Source organism: Echinococcus granulosus (assembly GCF_000524195.1).
Source record: "Echinococcus granulosus chromosome Unknown EG_S00097, whole genome shotgun sequence".
Lineage (NCBI taxonomy): Eukaryota > Metazoa > Platyhelminthes > Cestoda > Cyclophyllidea > Taeniidae > Echinococcus > Echinococcus granulosus.
The window spans coordinates 198521-213987 of record NW_020170477.1 but is presented as its reverse complement, the minus strand read 5'-3'; the positions used below and the strand labels follow the sequence as shown (position 1 = coordinate 213987).

At 43.8% G+C, this 15467-nt stretch overlaps 3 protein-coding genes across 3 annotated transcripts; 1 reads left to right on the top strand and 2 right to left on the bottom strand. All coding sequences in view use genetic code 11, as the record gives it.

Annotated features, from left to right (window-relative positions):
* Window positions 1-3798: 3798 nt before the first annotated feature.
* Window positions 3799-6416, top strand: EGR_08152 (YLP motif-containing protein; the record flags this gene model as incomplete). The annotated part of the gene is made up of 5 exons (XM_024497401.1): window positions 3799-4187; window positions 4377-4608; window positions 4977-5288; window positions 5656-5916; window positions 6285-6416. The coding sequence occupies 5 exons, from the start codon at window positions 3799-3801 to the stop codon at window positions 6414-6416; spliced, it is 1326 nt and encodes a 441-aa protein (XP_024348197.1).
* A 3271-nt stretch (window positions 6417-9687) lies between these two features.
* Window positions 9688-10177, bottom strand: EGR_08151 (hypothetical protein; the record flags this gene model as incomplete). The annotated part of the gene is made up of 2 exons (XM_024497400.1): window positions 9688-9802; window positions 10089-10177. 2 exons carry the CDS (start codon window positions 10175-10177, stop codon window positions 9688-9690), a joined length of 204 nt encoding a protein of 67 aa, XP_024348196.1.
* Window positions 10178-12356: 2179 nt separating this feature from the next.
* On the bottom strand, window positions 12357-15057 carry EGR_08150 (Interferon regulatory factor 4; the record flags this gene model as incomplete). The annotated part of the gene is made up of 4 exons (XM_024497399.1): window positions 12357-12734; window positions 13050-14153; window positions 14334-14680; window positions 14949-15057. 4 exons carry the CDS (start codon window positions 15055-15057, stop codon window positions 12357-12359), a joined length of 1938 nt encoding a protein of 645 aa, XP_024348195.1.
* Between the last annotated feature and the right edge of the window lie 410 nt (window positions 15058-15467).

The window sequence follows — 15467 nt, the reverse complement described above, 5'->3', positions numbered from 1 at the left end:
GCTTCAGAGCTTCCCAGCCATAACTATTTGGGTTCCATCACTCTGGTACAGGAGTGAAGGAAGTATCACATGTTCACTTAGTTGACATCCTCATACAGGCACCGTAGCCAGCTCCGCCACGAACTTGTGTCACTACAGTTGTGGATAGCATTCCCGTCGAACACGAGACCATGGTAGTTACTGAAAGGTAGAAGACCTTTTTAAGCCTTCTGTTGAGGGTCCTAGTAGATTCTCCAATCTGCAGCATACACCAATCATCAGTCACCTTAAAGTTTAGCGCTCAGTAATAAAAATCTGGGTAATTGTCCTCTAAGACAGCGTTCACTTTCCGTTTCTACCATTGAGGCATCCTGAGTCTTCCCTGAAGCCGAAAGGGGACGGTAATACTAGCGGAGAATATGCATTACCTTCCCGTAGAAAAGCTGGGTGGAGGGGGGCGGAGAGGGCTACTGGCTTAAGTGTCCATAAAATCAAAAGGAATCGTTAAACAGATAACCAAAGTATCACACTTCTATGGAACCAACTTGAGGAGGAGGAGGAGAGATTTTTCGCTCAGTTTTCCCAGGAATTTGCACCCAATTGCTTAGTAATTTGCAGTTTTAAGCAGTTGGAAGATATAAGTATTTACAGACGTCAAGTGTGTCCGCATTGAACCATTCCACAACAAATTGTCCCCACAATTGGCCAATGTTCATCGGAAAATCGGGAGTACCAATGCGCAAAATTCTCTTGTGAGACGATAAGGCTTCTAACAGAGCCGTCAGTGTAGGAGTCTAACGCAGCGACTTTTCATGTCAGTAGTCACAAAACATTACCAAGTCAAAATTTTTCAGTGCGCAATTGAAAAGGTATATTTTAGCATTGCGCGGACCGTTGTAATTTATGCGCTTCTGCTAGGCCTTTGCGAAAGCTACAGTACACACAACCAACCATCTCTCTAATAGATTGTGCCCACACACGTCACAGCCTGTCATTTAGTTAAACTGGATAACTGCGCATTCGCCATCACTTACTGAAATAACTTTTTATCTATTCTCGTATGGCAATGGCTTCGATTTCATTACAGGAAGCGTCAATTTCTGAGTCACTTGTGTCAACTTTCTCATATCGGACAGAGATGGTGAGTACGAAATGACAACTCCAACTGTCAGCGATTATCTATTCTTGAGTCGTTAAATGTAATTTCTATAAGGTGCCGCCATTACGAAACATTGATTTTGACACCGTTTCTTCGCATCCTTAGAGGTGAGTGCGTTATACAGCTGGCAGTTTGCCACAAATTACTCCGTTGTGTGCTTGCCAAATGAAGACAATTTGACTGAAGGGATGTCAGATGCCATTACCACATAATTGGAGAACTAAGGGCTTCAAACTGTTCCCATTTCTACAACACCTATTGCAGTGATTAACATGGCGCCTATTTTTATACTGTGAAATGGATTAAGAATTGTCTACTTAATTAAAGCTCTGAAACGATTTTGGGTGAGAATATCTAAACATCCCTCTATCGCCACGGCAGCCTACTACTTACTTAAACTGAAGTGGCTTCTAAACTCGTTTTTGCAATGACAACCAGGGCAAAAATGTACAATTATGCGCCACTGGTGGTGATCGGTCTTTGGAAGGAGTACAAGGCAGAGTGACCTACGGCAGTATCTAAGTGCTTTGACAGCTGTACTGGGGTCTCGCTAGGAAAAATTATTTGTCAACTTTGGATGGTACCTTTAAATTATGCCGTTACGCAATTTTTCCTCCTAGGCTTTGTGTTAGTGCGCTCGTATAAACTCTTAAAGATCATCCAGGGCAGAAGCAAACAACCAACATTACTATTATATATCCCGAGGATGACTGGTTACTATTGGTGGTATTTACGTGGTAGTTAAGTGCATTACAAAAAAAGTTGTCCTCAAAATTGGCGTAGACAACAGAATACTTCGTTTGCTTGTTTAACTCTTCGTTTTGATTTTAAGGGCACTGCAGGCTCCGTGACTGTATTCCACTGGACTGCATGGCATCCAAGCCAAGCCAGTAGCTCCCAGCCCTTCTGTACTTCGGTAATGTATAGTCTGCCCTAGTACTATGTCTTCTTTCGACTTCAAGAAACGCTTGGGCACTGCATTGGGGGCAAAGGAAGAAAATCACATGCTGTGGGTGGGGAATTCTATGGCGGCTGCCCACAGAAGGTTGGAACTGACCAGTACCTTAAGCAACTACCCCAGCTCCGTGTTCTACAGAAATGCTATTAAAAAATGGAGCGACGATAGTCGTGAACTACCTGGAAAAGTTCGATATGTAGCTACCTACCTTTCCTTTATGAAGATGCCAATAAAGTGAACACGTGATACCAGTTCCACCTCCCCATTAGCTGGACAAAACACTGGTAGACTAGCATGGCTGGCAGCGCTGATGTGAGAAGAATGTAGCAAGGAGGAATAGACGCGAAATCCGATTCCCACGGAACTACCATAAACCCCCAATCCTTGTCGCATGACTCTGCATTTAGTTAGGTGTTCCTACAACTAGTCGTGGACACGCGTAATGGCCACCACAGTCCCCTTTCCATTGTGCATTTCTAAGCAGGACGAAACTCCGGATCCAGCAGAATTGCCAAGAGGGATCAGTAACGTTGCAGCCAGATACCTCGTCAATTGCATGCAACTTGGATGATTGGCGCGGATGGCTCGTGCATCTGCGTAGTAGTGGTCGACGCGAGAGGATGCCCAAAGGCAACACCAGGGACGACGCCCAAATGGATGGGGCTATATAATACTTTGATTATTTGCTTATCACATCGGTTTCGTTTCACGGGCATTTAAGGGTCCGCGGCTGGACTTCTGCTGGACAGCATGGACCCCGACCCATGCAAGTGGCCCTCTCAGCTCTCTTATTAGACCGACAATACATATTCTGCCCTAGCATTATGCCCAATTTCGTGTTCAGGAAGGTATCGTGCACTACGCTCAATGTACATATCTGTAGCATCCCGAGACTTCTCTGAAGACGAAAGAAGACACAATACTTGGGCAGAAAGTGTATTCAGCACAGAGAAGATGTTTGGGCTATTGGCATGGCCCGAAAGCCAGCCCACCCAGCGGGGTGCAAAGGTCAAGTCAAAAGTGGCTCCTCATCAATACCGAGGGAAAAACAACCATCGTATTACACACCAGCTTTCCAATTAATTTTATGGTCATCTCACACCAGATTAAAATGGCCAAAAAATACATCTATCTGCGGTCCTAATTCTGTCTAGAGCCGATTTATTATTAAACAAAGGTTTTAAAGTGGTGGGCATAATTACACAAATTCACTAGTTATATTAACAAGTGTGGAAAAGCCGTTTATTGATTTCGTTGCATTTACGGGCCTGTAGATTGCAGTAGAACAAGTTGTTACCTGCATGTCATTGACACAGTAATGTGTAAGTTAAAACAGTAAAAGGCCAATGCGGCCTATCAATGGTTCGCACGCAAAAGTATTAATAAATTCATTATTTTTAAGTTGTGCACCAGCATATCTGTGAACAATCTTTATAGGCCTGCTTTTCTTGTACGAAAAAGTGCACATATAACTTGTACTGGATGCATCTTTACATGAATTTTCCAATGATGTCAAGAAAAATGGCCGGACTCTCGGTTTGTTTGCCTGCACGTCAGCTGCGCGCCCGATTCGTCATTTTTGTATGTCCCTCAGTTGAGATCTTGTGGGTTGTGTTTACTGGGCATTTCTTATTAAATTTAAATTATATCAGCCTTGGCAAGTAATTATTATGAAGTGTAACTCACGTTCTAGCTCAAAGTTATGCAGAACAACTATAGTTCTTACACACCTCGTGGTATTCCTCAAAATAATCCTGGAGCTGGATTCTACCCAACGGCGACACCTCCAGATCTTCGTTTCTACGACTGGCAATATGGACCTTCAATGCATGGAAACAAGTCGAACTGTTATCTGCCAGCCGATTTTCAGCGACCTCCTTGTCAGACCTTTTTGGGTACGCGATCCTCGGGTGTTCCTCATCCCGTTAACTACCCTAATTTTAATATTCTTTCTTGTGGAGATTATCCGAATCCACAGCTCGATAGAGATTATAGGCAGGCCTTCGGTCGAGAATTTGAACAGGGTTATGTGGAACAACAAACTCCCCGCAATAGTGATCAAGGTACTTACTATTCACAGTCATACAATGAGTAAGTAATTTTCCAATTTTTACTCGCGTAATGTCAGTGATAGTAATCATTATATAAGTGCATATGACATTTTCACTGTGCGCAGATAAATTCCGTTATTCATTGTCCCAATGGAGAATTCTGTTCACGGCACTACTTTTCCCAACAAATTACTGGATGGCTGCTCATTATTTTGTTGTTAAATTTCAGGAGATTGTCGAATTCTCACCACCATTATGACTTCCACGCCGGTAGCGTTAGATCATCGTCCCGGGAGCACCCAATTCACTATACCGGTCCACCTCAGGATCAAGATTGGCGCATTCCCCAGCCAGCTCTTGAACCCCAAGTCTCTTCGTGGGGAAGTGGTATGTCCAGCTACAATTATGGCTATCGTCAAGGGGATCGGTACCAGAATGATCGTGAACGCTACGGAAACCAGGTTAGTGTTTTCAATTCCGTGTTCGAGGGCAATATGTGCGTTATCTACAGTTTCGGGACTGTCCACTAACGTATCGGAGTCAATGCTTCCGGATGCTTGCATTTTTGCATTGATTTCCCGACAGAATTCGTATTAGAAAAAAGTAACATCAACTTTTGATTTATCCATGGTTTCTTAACAAATACTCAGATATCGAAAGTAAATACAACCTCCATTTAAGGTATTTGTATTACACGTTGTAATAGTCAAATAACGGCATTGGGAATGGGGTATCGGAGGTATCAACGGTTGAAGCTGAGAGCTAAAAAGATCCACATTCTTTATTCAATCTATTAGTGGCACATCAATATGTTACCCGGCTGTTCTAGTCCCAGTATCGCGAGCGTTCCCGATCCCCACCTACAGGCAGGGACCTAGGCTACAACCAGGAATTTTGGTATCATCCTGGGGGCAATGAGTGTCCATTTTCCTTGGGTTACATCAGCTCAACTTATCGAACTTCCTCGTCAATGCCTTCGCAAAGGCCCTTGTTTGCTGTTGCGCAGAGCACCTCTTCTCAGAGGATCGCGTCAGAAACCCTTCTGATGAATCCTGGTAGAAAAACTCGGCCGCCGAAAATACTAGTTATTCTGCGTGGTTTGCCAGGATCAGGCAAATCAACCCTTGCTAAGTTGATCAAGGTATGTTATAAAGCGAGGTTTTTGCTGCCTTCAGTTCTGGGTATCACTTGAATAAGCTCTCAAACTTGAAAAAGCTTCAGTTTTTACGGTGCTTTAAAGTCGAAGAAGCGAGTTTCGAAAAATGAGTTTGCTTTGCACCGATTCTGTGCGTCTAGTTGCTCTCATATTGCTACTGATGCTGGTTGGGAAATCGCTTATTCCCGATTATGTTAGTCGACTCTTGTAAACTAAAATAGCGTTTCTTTTGTGTAATAATAAGTGCATTAGTCAACATTTTAAGACACCAATTTCAGGCTTCCAATTTTCATTGCTGATAAATTTGCAAGCTCACTGTTGGCGTTGAAATTAGCACTTTTTTCTTTTAAAGGAAAAGGAGGCGAAGGCGGCAGAGGATGAGGGCAGGAGTGCTGCAGTCCGGGTGCTCTCCATAGATGATTTTTTTGTCAATGAGGAGGGTCGATTTGTCTACGAGGCTGAGATGGAAGAGGTCTATCGTAAGCAGCTGGTGAAACTCCTCTCTCGGCAAATTGACAATGGGCTTTTCAACTTCCTCCTCGTCGATGCTGTCAACCGCTCGGCCGCAGAACTCGAGGAGCTGGCTGTTCAGGCTCGAAGCAAGCACTTCCAGGTTGGCCTCAGTTATTTTTTTAGTTTGTAATTAATAGTTATAGCTGTGCTCCAAATTTTTTTCCTGAGCCATCTTTTAATTCTGCATAGGTAGAATCGTAGGATGTATCAAACCTGATAAGTGCATAATTGTTGCAGAATTAGGGTAGCAAGTTAACATTATCGCTCTAGTAAAATTTTAGCTATGATGATACCTTGTGGTACCTTATGATGATGCTATTGTTCTTTTTAGAGATGATAAAACAGGTTTTTATATTTGTCATTCTTAATGTGGAAAGCGAGCCCTTCTGTGTATCAATATCCTAACAACAGCATGACGCAGTGGCAAATGCTTTGAGAGTATCTAAATGCGCCCTCTATGTTTTACAGGTTTATGTCATTGAAGTTAGTACCAGCCTAACTATCTGCCTTAGTCGAAGTGCTGGTCGCAGATCAGAGAGTGACGTTCGTGCCGTGAGTCATAATTTTCGCGTAAACGGATGTGTGAAAGTGTTTTTGTGATTTAGCTCTTATTGGGTTGCCACCTCAAGTACTTGATTTATTGCCCTTATATTTTGTAAGCCCGGTTTCATCCTCTTCAAGTATTCAAATTCCTGCTTTTAAAAGGACCGCGGCTACTCTTATCCTAGATTTCACGTTTTAACTTCTGCCCTTATAAAATAAAAGTTAAACCAATACTTCTGTCGTCTATCATACGTTTTCTTTGATGTAAACACTGTATACATGTCCATATTCACCAACAGATTTTCGCGGGATGGGAACCAACACCGAGTCGTTACACCATCATTGATGCCAACTCCCTACAGCAGGAAATAACTGCTGAAGAGGTATGCCAGCTTCCACGCATAGCATGTGTGAGTTGAAGGCATCGAGTGAAATTTGTATTTTTAAACCAAGGTCGACATGGAAGCAGATAGCGGTACCGAGGATGGGACAAGTCCGCAATCGTCTCCTGCTCCCCCGCCATCTGCCTCTGGGGTCTGTGGTGAGGACCTCAATAAAGTCGGCAATGGAAAGGGAGGCAGCGATGATGATGAGGATGAGGAGGATACTTCTCGTGGCGCGTGGGGACTGACTAAGAGCAAGTGGGATGATGATGCCTCCTTTCAGCGTCTTGGTGAGATCTTTTATGCTCGTAGGGTTGGGGCGTATTGCTCCTTATAATTCCTTAAAGTCTACTTTTTTGTTTACTACAGAACGGCTGGACGGACTTACACGAAAGCTGTACCATTCGAATTCGTCCAGCACTCTTTCGATGGCTGAGTATCTTAAAGATGAGGCTTCCCAATTTCGGATGAGAAAAGAGGGAGTTAAACGAGTAAGTAATCCTCGTTCAAATTTTATGTTGCGAAATTTTGCATCTTTACTCGAAGCTTTAAACTAGCCGAAGGGGTGCAAGCTGGTCACTTGAGTGACCTCCCTTTTGTCTCAATTACTGCTATTAAACGATAAGTAGGAAGTAATCTCGTTCCATGTTGCCACAGGTGACTTGGGCCGATATTGAGGCTTTACGGGAGAATTCACGCATGCGTGAACTTGGTTTCGTCGTTGGACAGACGGACTGGAATCGAATGACGGAAGAAAATGATGCAAAAATTGCATCTCAAGCTCTCACTAGGACAAAATATTTTTAAGTAATATTCCCCCTTGTATTTTTTGTTTCAATTTTTCCTTTTTTGATATAAATTGTATAATCCTACTGAACATCGAAATGGAGTGCTACCTTCTTCTTATGCTGATAGATGATTTTCACCGCTTTATTTGTTCATAGGAAGTGGTTTTGTGGGGATGCAGGGAGTAACATTAGACCGTTGAGTCAATCCATTCGGGTTTTACCTACATCTCCTTGTTTTTGTGAGGATTGCCACTTTAAACATGGTTTCTGGTCAGATATTACCAAATGCATGGCAGGTGAAGGTCCCAAATTTCGTTGTGGCTGCCGGGCTACCTCTTAAGGTACTACGTGGGGCATGTGGACAACTGAGGGAAATATGGACTTAAGGGGCGCTATCATCAGGATCAAAGGTTTCCGGTGTATGGATCGTCAGGTGGTAACTTAGGCTGTAGCGTAGTCTTGGATGTAATTTGTTAACTGAACTCCGGTTCCAATTGCATTTTCATAGTCTCACCAGTAGAAACTTGAGTCTGTTAAGTTTACTTGCTCAGTGGGCAAAAAAATAGCTTCCAACTGTAGGTGGGTAGCATGCGCTATTGATGAATGTGTGTATATTAGTGGGTGTTTGAAGCTACTGTTGGGGAGCTATCAATTTTTCTGTTCACTTGGTTATAATCTCGAAGATATCTAGTATCCATGACACGCAAGTCCAGAGCCCTCTTAAATAATTCAGCGATCTTGCCCCTCAGAGTCTCAGTGATTTGAGCAGTCACGCCTCCGTTTCCCATTTTCCTCATCCGGCGTAAAACGATCACCTCGGTAACACATGTCTTGTGGTCTCGCCCCTCATTTCCCCCTTCCACGCTAGGCATCCCCACATGCTATCCAGTTGAAAGACGGGGGAGGAGGGGTCTACGCAAAACTAGGGGCATAACGTGAGTACATGCTGGGTTTTTGGATGAAATTGGTGCACTGATGTTAATATGATGAAAAATGGTCTCAAATTCCAAGGGGCAAACTGGTAAGACAATTCTTGTTGTTGAGGAAGCATTGTGTTCCTACGCATGAAATTGGACTTAAGGAGTTCACAGAATGGATTAATTTCGTCACAAAGGGATCATTTGCTTCCTAAAAGTAATCGGAAATGGAGGATTTGAAATTTCTCTGATGAAATTTAAATTGGTTTATTGTAAGGCAGCTAGCCAATGGGCAGTCTCGTATTTCCCAGAAAAAAACTGCAGCTTCGAAACTAGCTAGCATTAAAGGTCCCCTCCTAGAATGGCCCTGGATTCTACTTTGTGCCTTTCACAAACCCTACTGAAGCTTATCTTTTCCTACTATTTTGTTCACTTCGTAGAAATTGAGTGTAGTCAGCTGAATGGCTTCATGAAATATGCTTCTTTCAATAAAAAAATATTCAGATGGGCATTTTCGACTTCGATAGAAGAACTTGGAAAGATGCAGACTTTAGTCCTTAATCAGTTCATTACTTTCTATCCATCCGAACTTTCCTTGAATCTGCAACAACTTATCCTGACCCCACTTCTAAAGTCCTCTAGCAGATATGGCACAAAGTGAGATGTTAACTTGTGCTTTCTCCCAAGGGACTTCCATTTTACCATTTCCATTGACAGTGAAACCCTTTTTTCTCTTTTCTTGTTATCACCAGCCTAACGCTGAAGTAATTTTATACCTTGTCAATCTGAAGCTTTAATTTGGTCGACATCGAATGGCGTGGCTGTGACTTTACTATCGAGTGATTGGCTAAGGCGTGTCAAATGCATGGCCTCACTCCCATTGGTCGAGCGCCAATTTACGCTCTCCATGGCCGAGCACCTAGCTCACCCCGGTAGAGGCACGAATCATTCCATCATGTTTTCAAGCAGCCCACTTGAAGCCTCCTCCGAGCGTCAGACTGCTTCCTTCACCATCGACTCCATCCTAGAACAACCTTGCAGCTCCAGCGAGTTGCATGAAGTTGTCAAGGTCCTACACGTCCCCTCCTGTGCTCTGTCCAGACCTCCGCTTTCTTCCAAGGGAAGCCAGGTGGACACTAATGCTTATTCGACCATCTACCCCGGATTAGGCTATTCTGATCCAAAGGATAGTATTCCGCTCCAAATCAGTCTGAACTCTGGTACGGTTATTTTTCACCATTTAATTTGAATCAAAGCCTTCACGTTTTATCGGATTTGTGTGCTTATCTACCAGATCTTTAAACTGGCGTAGCATGAGAATTGAGCTATGTCTTGATGCTCTTGTGAATGTTTCTCTTTAAAGAATGAAATTAAAAGTGGCCGAATAAAAAGTGGTTGTGGGTAAAAAAAATCCATTGTATAAGGGCGAAGTTGGTCTTAAAAAGGCCCTTTATAAAAGCTACGCTACACGTTTACTCAATTAAATCAGTATCTGATATAAATATTGACTTCATGTATTACTCTCATGTCATATCACTCCGGGATAGGACCATGATATCTCGTTAGCTCACGTGGTTCTTCAGGACTGGCTCCATCCGGAATTTTCAAATAATTTTATTAACTTCTACCAGACCTACCAACCTTAACGCGATGTATAATTTTTGTGTCTGTGTGTGTATACGTGTATGTGTGGGTGGGTGTTTGATTTCGGTTTCCGCTTGCACTGACATTATCTCACGCGCTAATTCCAAACTGCTAAAGGCAAAGTCGCCATTAAACCGCTTTTAAAAGCTTTAAATTTTGGTTGAAAATGTGGAAGATATGCACCTATGGAAGGAGGGGGGTTATGCCAAAGTACGATAAAATCGATAACAGGCAAGCCTGCGGTTGGTTGTAGGTGGACAAATCCCGTCTAAGATGGTGGTGCAGACCTACCGCAAAGAGCGATGGCTATTTTGACGTAATAGCTCGGAGGATCAATGCCAGAACTGGTGCTTCAATTATACCTGTATAGTTGGCACGAGGTAGAATGCGTAAGGGGTGTGCGTAGCCTCTAACTTCTAGCTAGGCTGCTGCCAAAATTTCGTCAACTCATGCTTTTAGTGCATCACACTTACATGCAAGGCAAATTCGATGTGTTAATCAGTTTTATTCCCTCACTCGCGAAAAACCGAAGGATCTAGATATCTGCTTAATTCACAAAGTCGGTTCACTTATTATTTCAGTTAAAAGTGGCTCTTGGTGTTTAATAGCCCTTAACCTCCGATGGGATGACCAGAAGGCAAAATCGCAGGTCCCCTCCAGCCAATCACCATCGAGCAAGAGGTGTTCTCGGATTGGTCGAAGCCCCCGAGTACCCTTCACACGCAGCCAGGTGGAGGGATTGGAGGCGAAATTCCGCTTGACTAACTACCTCTCCAGTCGAGAAGTGACCGTCCTGGCTAATCAACTCCAAGTCACTGAAACTAGAGTAAGTACAGAGAAATATTTTGCTCTGGATCGCAATATGGGCCCCAATATGGGGTCTCTTGAAGCTTTGAAAAAGTGTGCACCTACTTCATTGCTGTTAGGCCGAAGTATAACAGGGATAACAAATAAGTTGGGGAGATTCTATAACACTTTCAAATGAATTTCGTGCAGGTCAAGATATGGTTTCAAAATCGGCGTGCAAGACAGAGGCGAGAGGCATTTGTGCGCGAGGCTGAACAGGCGACGCAGCATCTGCCACGAGGCGACCAACTGAATTCCTCCGCACCGCAACTAGTCACACTTACTTCGAACCAGACGCCGCAAAACCCCCTTCCCACTGATATTCCCTTCCTCGAAAGAGATCTCCTTCAACTGGCCTCCACCGCCTCGCGTGACGCCTTCACACGGCCCTCATACGCCATGCAGGAGCTATCCAATTTCTACCAAAAAGATTTCCATGAAATGTGGTTTTAGAGACTGGAGAGAGAGATCTCCTACCAATTGCTTTGAATTTTTCTAACTATATAATAAAGTTCGACTTGTACTGCAGAACTAGCCGACGGACATATGGAGGGTTTTTCACTCAGGCAGACCTGTGCAGATAGTATTTTAAGGACTCTACAGTTAGTGGTGTGCGGCTCCTGAATTGGTCACAGCATATAGCCTGCGTCAAAACCCCTTTGATGGCATGCAAGAAATTGTCTTCAACATGGATGTAACAAATGCAAATCGGTAACTCGAGGCTAATTGACATTCATAACGTGAGATCGAATGGTTGACAATGAGCCTCGGTGTTTGGCTTCATTGGAACCTACAATCACGAAGGCCACAAAACGTCAACGACACTAATCCGAGTGCCAAAAAGCCGCATAGCGTTCTTGGAGAACTTTTCCTTGTCGCTGACTCACAGGCAGTAGTTGGCCCCTTCACGTTGGTATGAGCAAGGACAACAACGAGAATGCGAGCGACAAGGAGGCGACAAACACAAGGATGCGAAAAACCTGAACTGCTTTGGCACTCGAATCGAAGAACGAGAAGATGTTTAGCCTCAGGAGCATCGTCGTAGCTTCCCCAAAGGTGATAGTGGATCCCAGGAGCTTTGCATCCACCAAATGAAAATCTCCACCGTGCAATCCCTGGTTCCAGCCATAAAAAGTGGCCTTGGCCCTGTAGAAGATTCGCGAGAAGGGGGAACAAACGCGCAACTGGAGCAGCGGACAGCCACGCTCAAAAGCACTCACGACGCCCATCCAAAACAAAAGGTCTCAATCACTACCTTTGTTTATTCCGATAAAACTCGATGCTTTGCCAAATACACTGAGTCTAAGTTGCAGTAAAAGGTGCACGATTTGCCTACCACTAATGAAGATAAGAGGAACAATACGATACCAATAAAGACGGGAAATACACAGTGGCGCAACAGACGCAATATATACAGAACTATTCAGCAGCCAGATTAGTCAATAAACTCTCCTCCTGTGGCATTTCAACAACCTCTTCTTCTATCACCTCCGTTATAACCTCACCATCAACAGGTGGGTTACCGTGATCGGAATCGATGAGAGCGGAGGAAGTAACATCACCAAGAGAAGTTGAGACTACAACCTCTTCTTCTACCTCCTCCGATTCGAGCTTTATGCCAGCTGGTGGCGAGTACAACGAGATCTCCACGCCATCTGCGTCTGGTACACAAATGTCGATATCATCAGTCGGCATAGGTGATACCTCATCACCAACCAGCATGCTCTGGTTCGAGTTAAGCGAGCCAGGCACGGACAGAGGAAATGTACATTCTGGTGTTTTCAGTCCCGAGATAACCTGCAAGGCAAACGAATATGAGCACTGAAATATGTGTCCTTCCCTTGTGGGTTCTCGAATGCATCGTTATGGGCCTTAATATTTCACCAACACGCTAAGCACAAACAAATAATACACCTAATTGCAATCAAATTCAGTAGCATATATAACCTCGCTTGCAGCCTAAAATTTACCCAACTGGGGTAAACAGTCGGGATTCCTAGTTGATGAAAGATTCGCTCCCACTCACGCGACGGCTAATGTGAAATAATGTTTGCAATAAGGCTAGTTAGAATTGTGGCACCACGAAAACTGGATAAACAGCCAATAACCTACCCTTTGAACTTGGAACCACGCCCTACAGCTCGCCACTCGACACCAGACAAGGAGATTCTGTGTCGAAAGTCCGGGTCTAAGTTGTTGCCCGAAGGCAAGCACCACCTCGAAGTAAGGCTTTGAGCCCTGACCCAGACGGTAGTATTCCAGCTGTGCAGCAAATTGAGAGTAATCAAAAATTTTAAAGCACTCTCTGCGGAAAACCTTTTTCACTAGAACATAGTCGCCAACACTCTCGTTCAAATAATAGATAAAAACAGCACACCGACACAGCCGCCTCACGTATATGCTCCCGTCATTTGAACTGGCTGTTACAATGATCCCACGAGTCATATTGCTAAGCAGCATGTCAACGTAAGCACGATTCTCGTCCGCTACGTTGTGTGTAATCGCCATTTCAATAGCATCGGGCGAACTTGTTATAGAAATGCTATCTGCGGTATCAGTGGCAGGATTGGATGCCAGAACCTCATCGAACCGACCAAAGTAAATACAGCATCCGTTTGGGTTCGTGACAATCGCGTCCCTGACACGGATATTAAGGTGCTGAATACGTACGCCTAGTTGATGAAACTCTGGTTCCATTATATCGGGAAGGAGAGGGAGGAAGGAAGGAGGGTGAAGAACGGGGATGGAAGGAGAATTTATAGGAATCGAATGAAGACCAGAAAACTGGGGAGAGGGAGACGAAAAAACCTCTTGAACAGCACCAACATCAAGAGAGTCAAGTGGGCCGGTATTTACTGAATGGATATGTTGGGGTAACAGAGGAGGAGCCTGAACTTGGGAAGAAGAAGGTAATAGGGATCGAAGGCTGAGTTTTTTGACAAAAAGTTGATCACGTCGACGGACAATGGCCAGTGGTTTGTTCTGATAGGGAGCGCTATCGTTCCTGGCCAACGAGGAGAGACGACTGATCAAGATTGTGGGACGCCTCTGATGAACAGCTGCAGATGTGTTGGAACTTCGACGAGCAGAGTAACTGTGCACATTGAATGTAGTTGGCAGCTGACCCAAAGATGGTAAACCATCGAAGATCATACTGGCATTTCGTGTGGCATTTGCACGCCACAATGACTCCGTCTTACTTATAAAGCGATAAACCTAAATAACACAAAGTTGATAAACAATTTCAACCCAGTTTCAGAGCATAATGGCCAGTTACTAACGAGTTCTTATAAAAACAAAAATATATCAGAATACCATTGAAATATAGATGTCTATTCACCAAACAATTATAAAACTATTGAGAGGAACACCGAGATAATACGTGGATGAGCTTACTTTGAAAGGGTCATCACAATGAAGGTTATGGCGCTGCTTTACTTCCTGTATATCCGGTGCTTTGTTAAGCGCGCACCGGAGACGCGTCTTCCACATGGGCCAATCAGGATCATCGATGCCCTCACGGTAGCGACCGGTTACCACCGCCCAATCCTTGAAAATAGCTGCATCCTGCTCTGTCCATGTGTGCTTGCTGTGGTGTTTCCACGGTATGCGAAATATGCCTTTCTCCTGGTCCACCCAACATAGACCTTCGATCCATCCCTCGTTCAGTCGACTTTCCAACCATGGCCGCAACCGTACCCGAACGTCCATCCTTGGCAATAGAGGTGCTGCAGTACGCAGAACTAGAAATAGCCACAATACGGACTAAACATACAAGATAGTTCAAAAGTCTATGCCAATTGTAGAACCCAATGTTCGATAAGAATCCAAATTGAACAGCCAGTGCTGGAAGCTGTTAATATCGACCGAGAAACCACCAATGCGGTGAGCACATCGCAGCGTCCCCCGCAGTTTGAGCAACAATTCACCAGACACAAGAATAGGTAAGTTCAACACCCCATAATATCAGCGCAGTGGAGTAAGTCCATTACAAATAAGATTCTATCTTACAATCTGTCAAAGAACGAGTTTTTAACGATCTATTTTTCGCCACTAAACACACTAGCGTATGGTGAATTGTAGCATAATCGGATGATATAGGCGCTTTATAAAAGGGCATTTGTAAATTCCAACCCTCCTAATTCTTAATCATGAGACAAAACCTTAAGCAAAGCATCACGTGATTGCAGCCGAAAAACCAGTGTTAAGAACAGAGAAAAGAAATAAGCAACGTACCAACTCGCATTCCTTGGGACACTAAACGCGTAAATCTTTTATTAATACTCTCTGCCATGTATAAAAACATAAAACAAACATCTAGGCATTAAGATGGGACCAAATAAGGCACAGAAATACCAATGTTCGCATCATTTGTGGGAAAAAACGATGCTGTTCGCAAATCATTTTAAATACGGCACATCAAACAATTTTTAGACAGTTACAATGATAGAGACATACACGGTTAGTTAATGATGTTTGAACCTCACAAAAAATAACCATATCCAGAAAAGGACCAAAACCGAAAGTGAG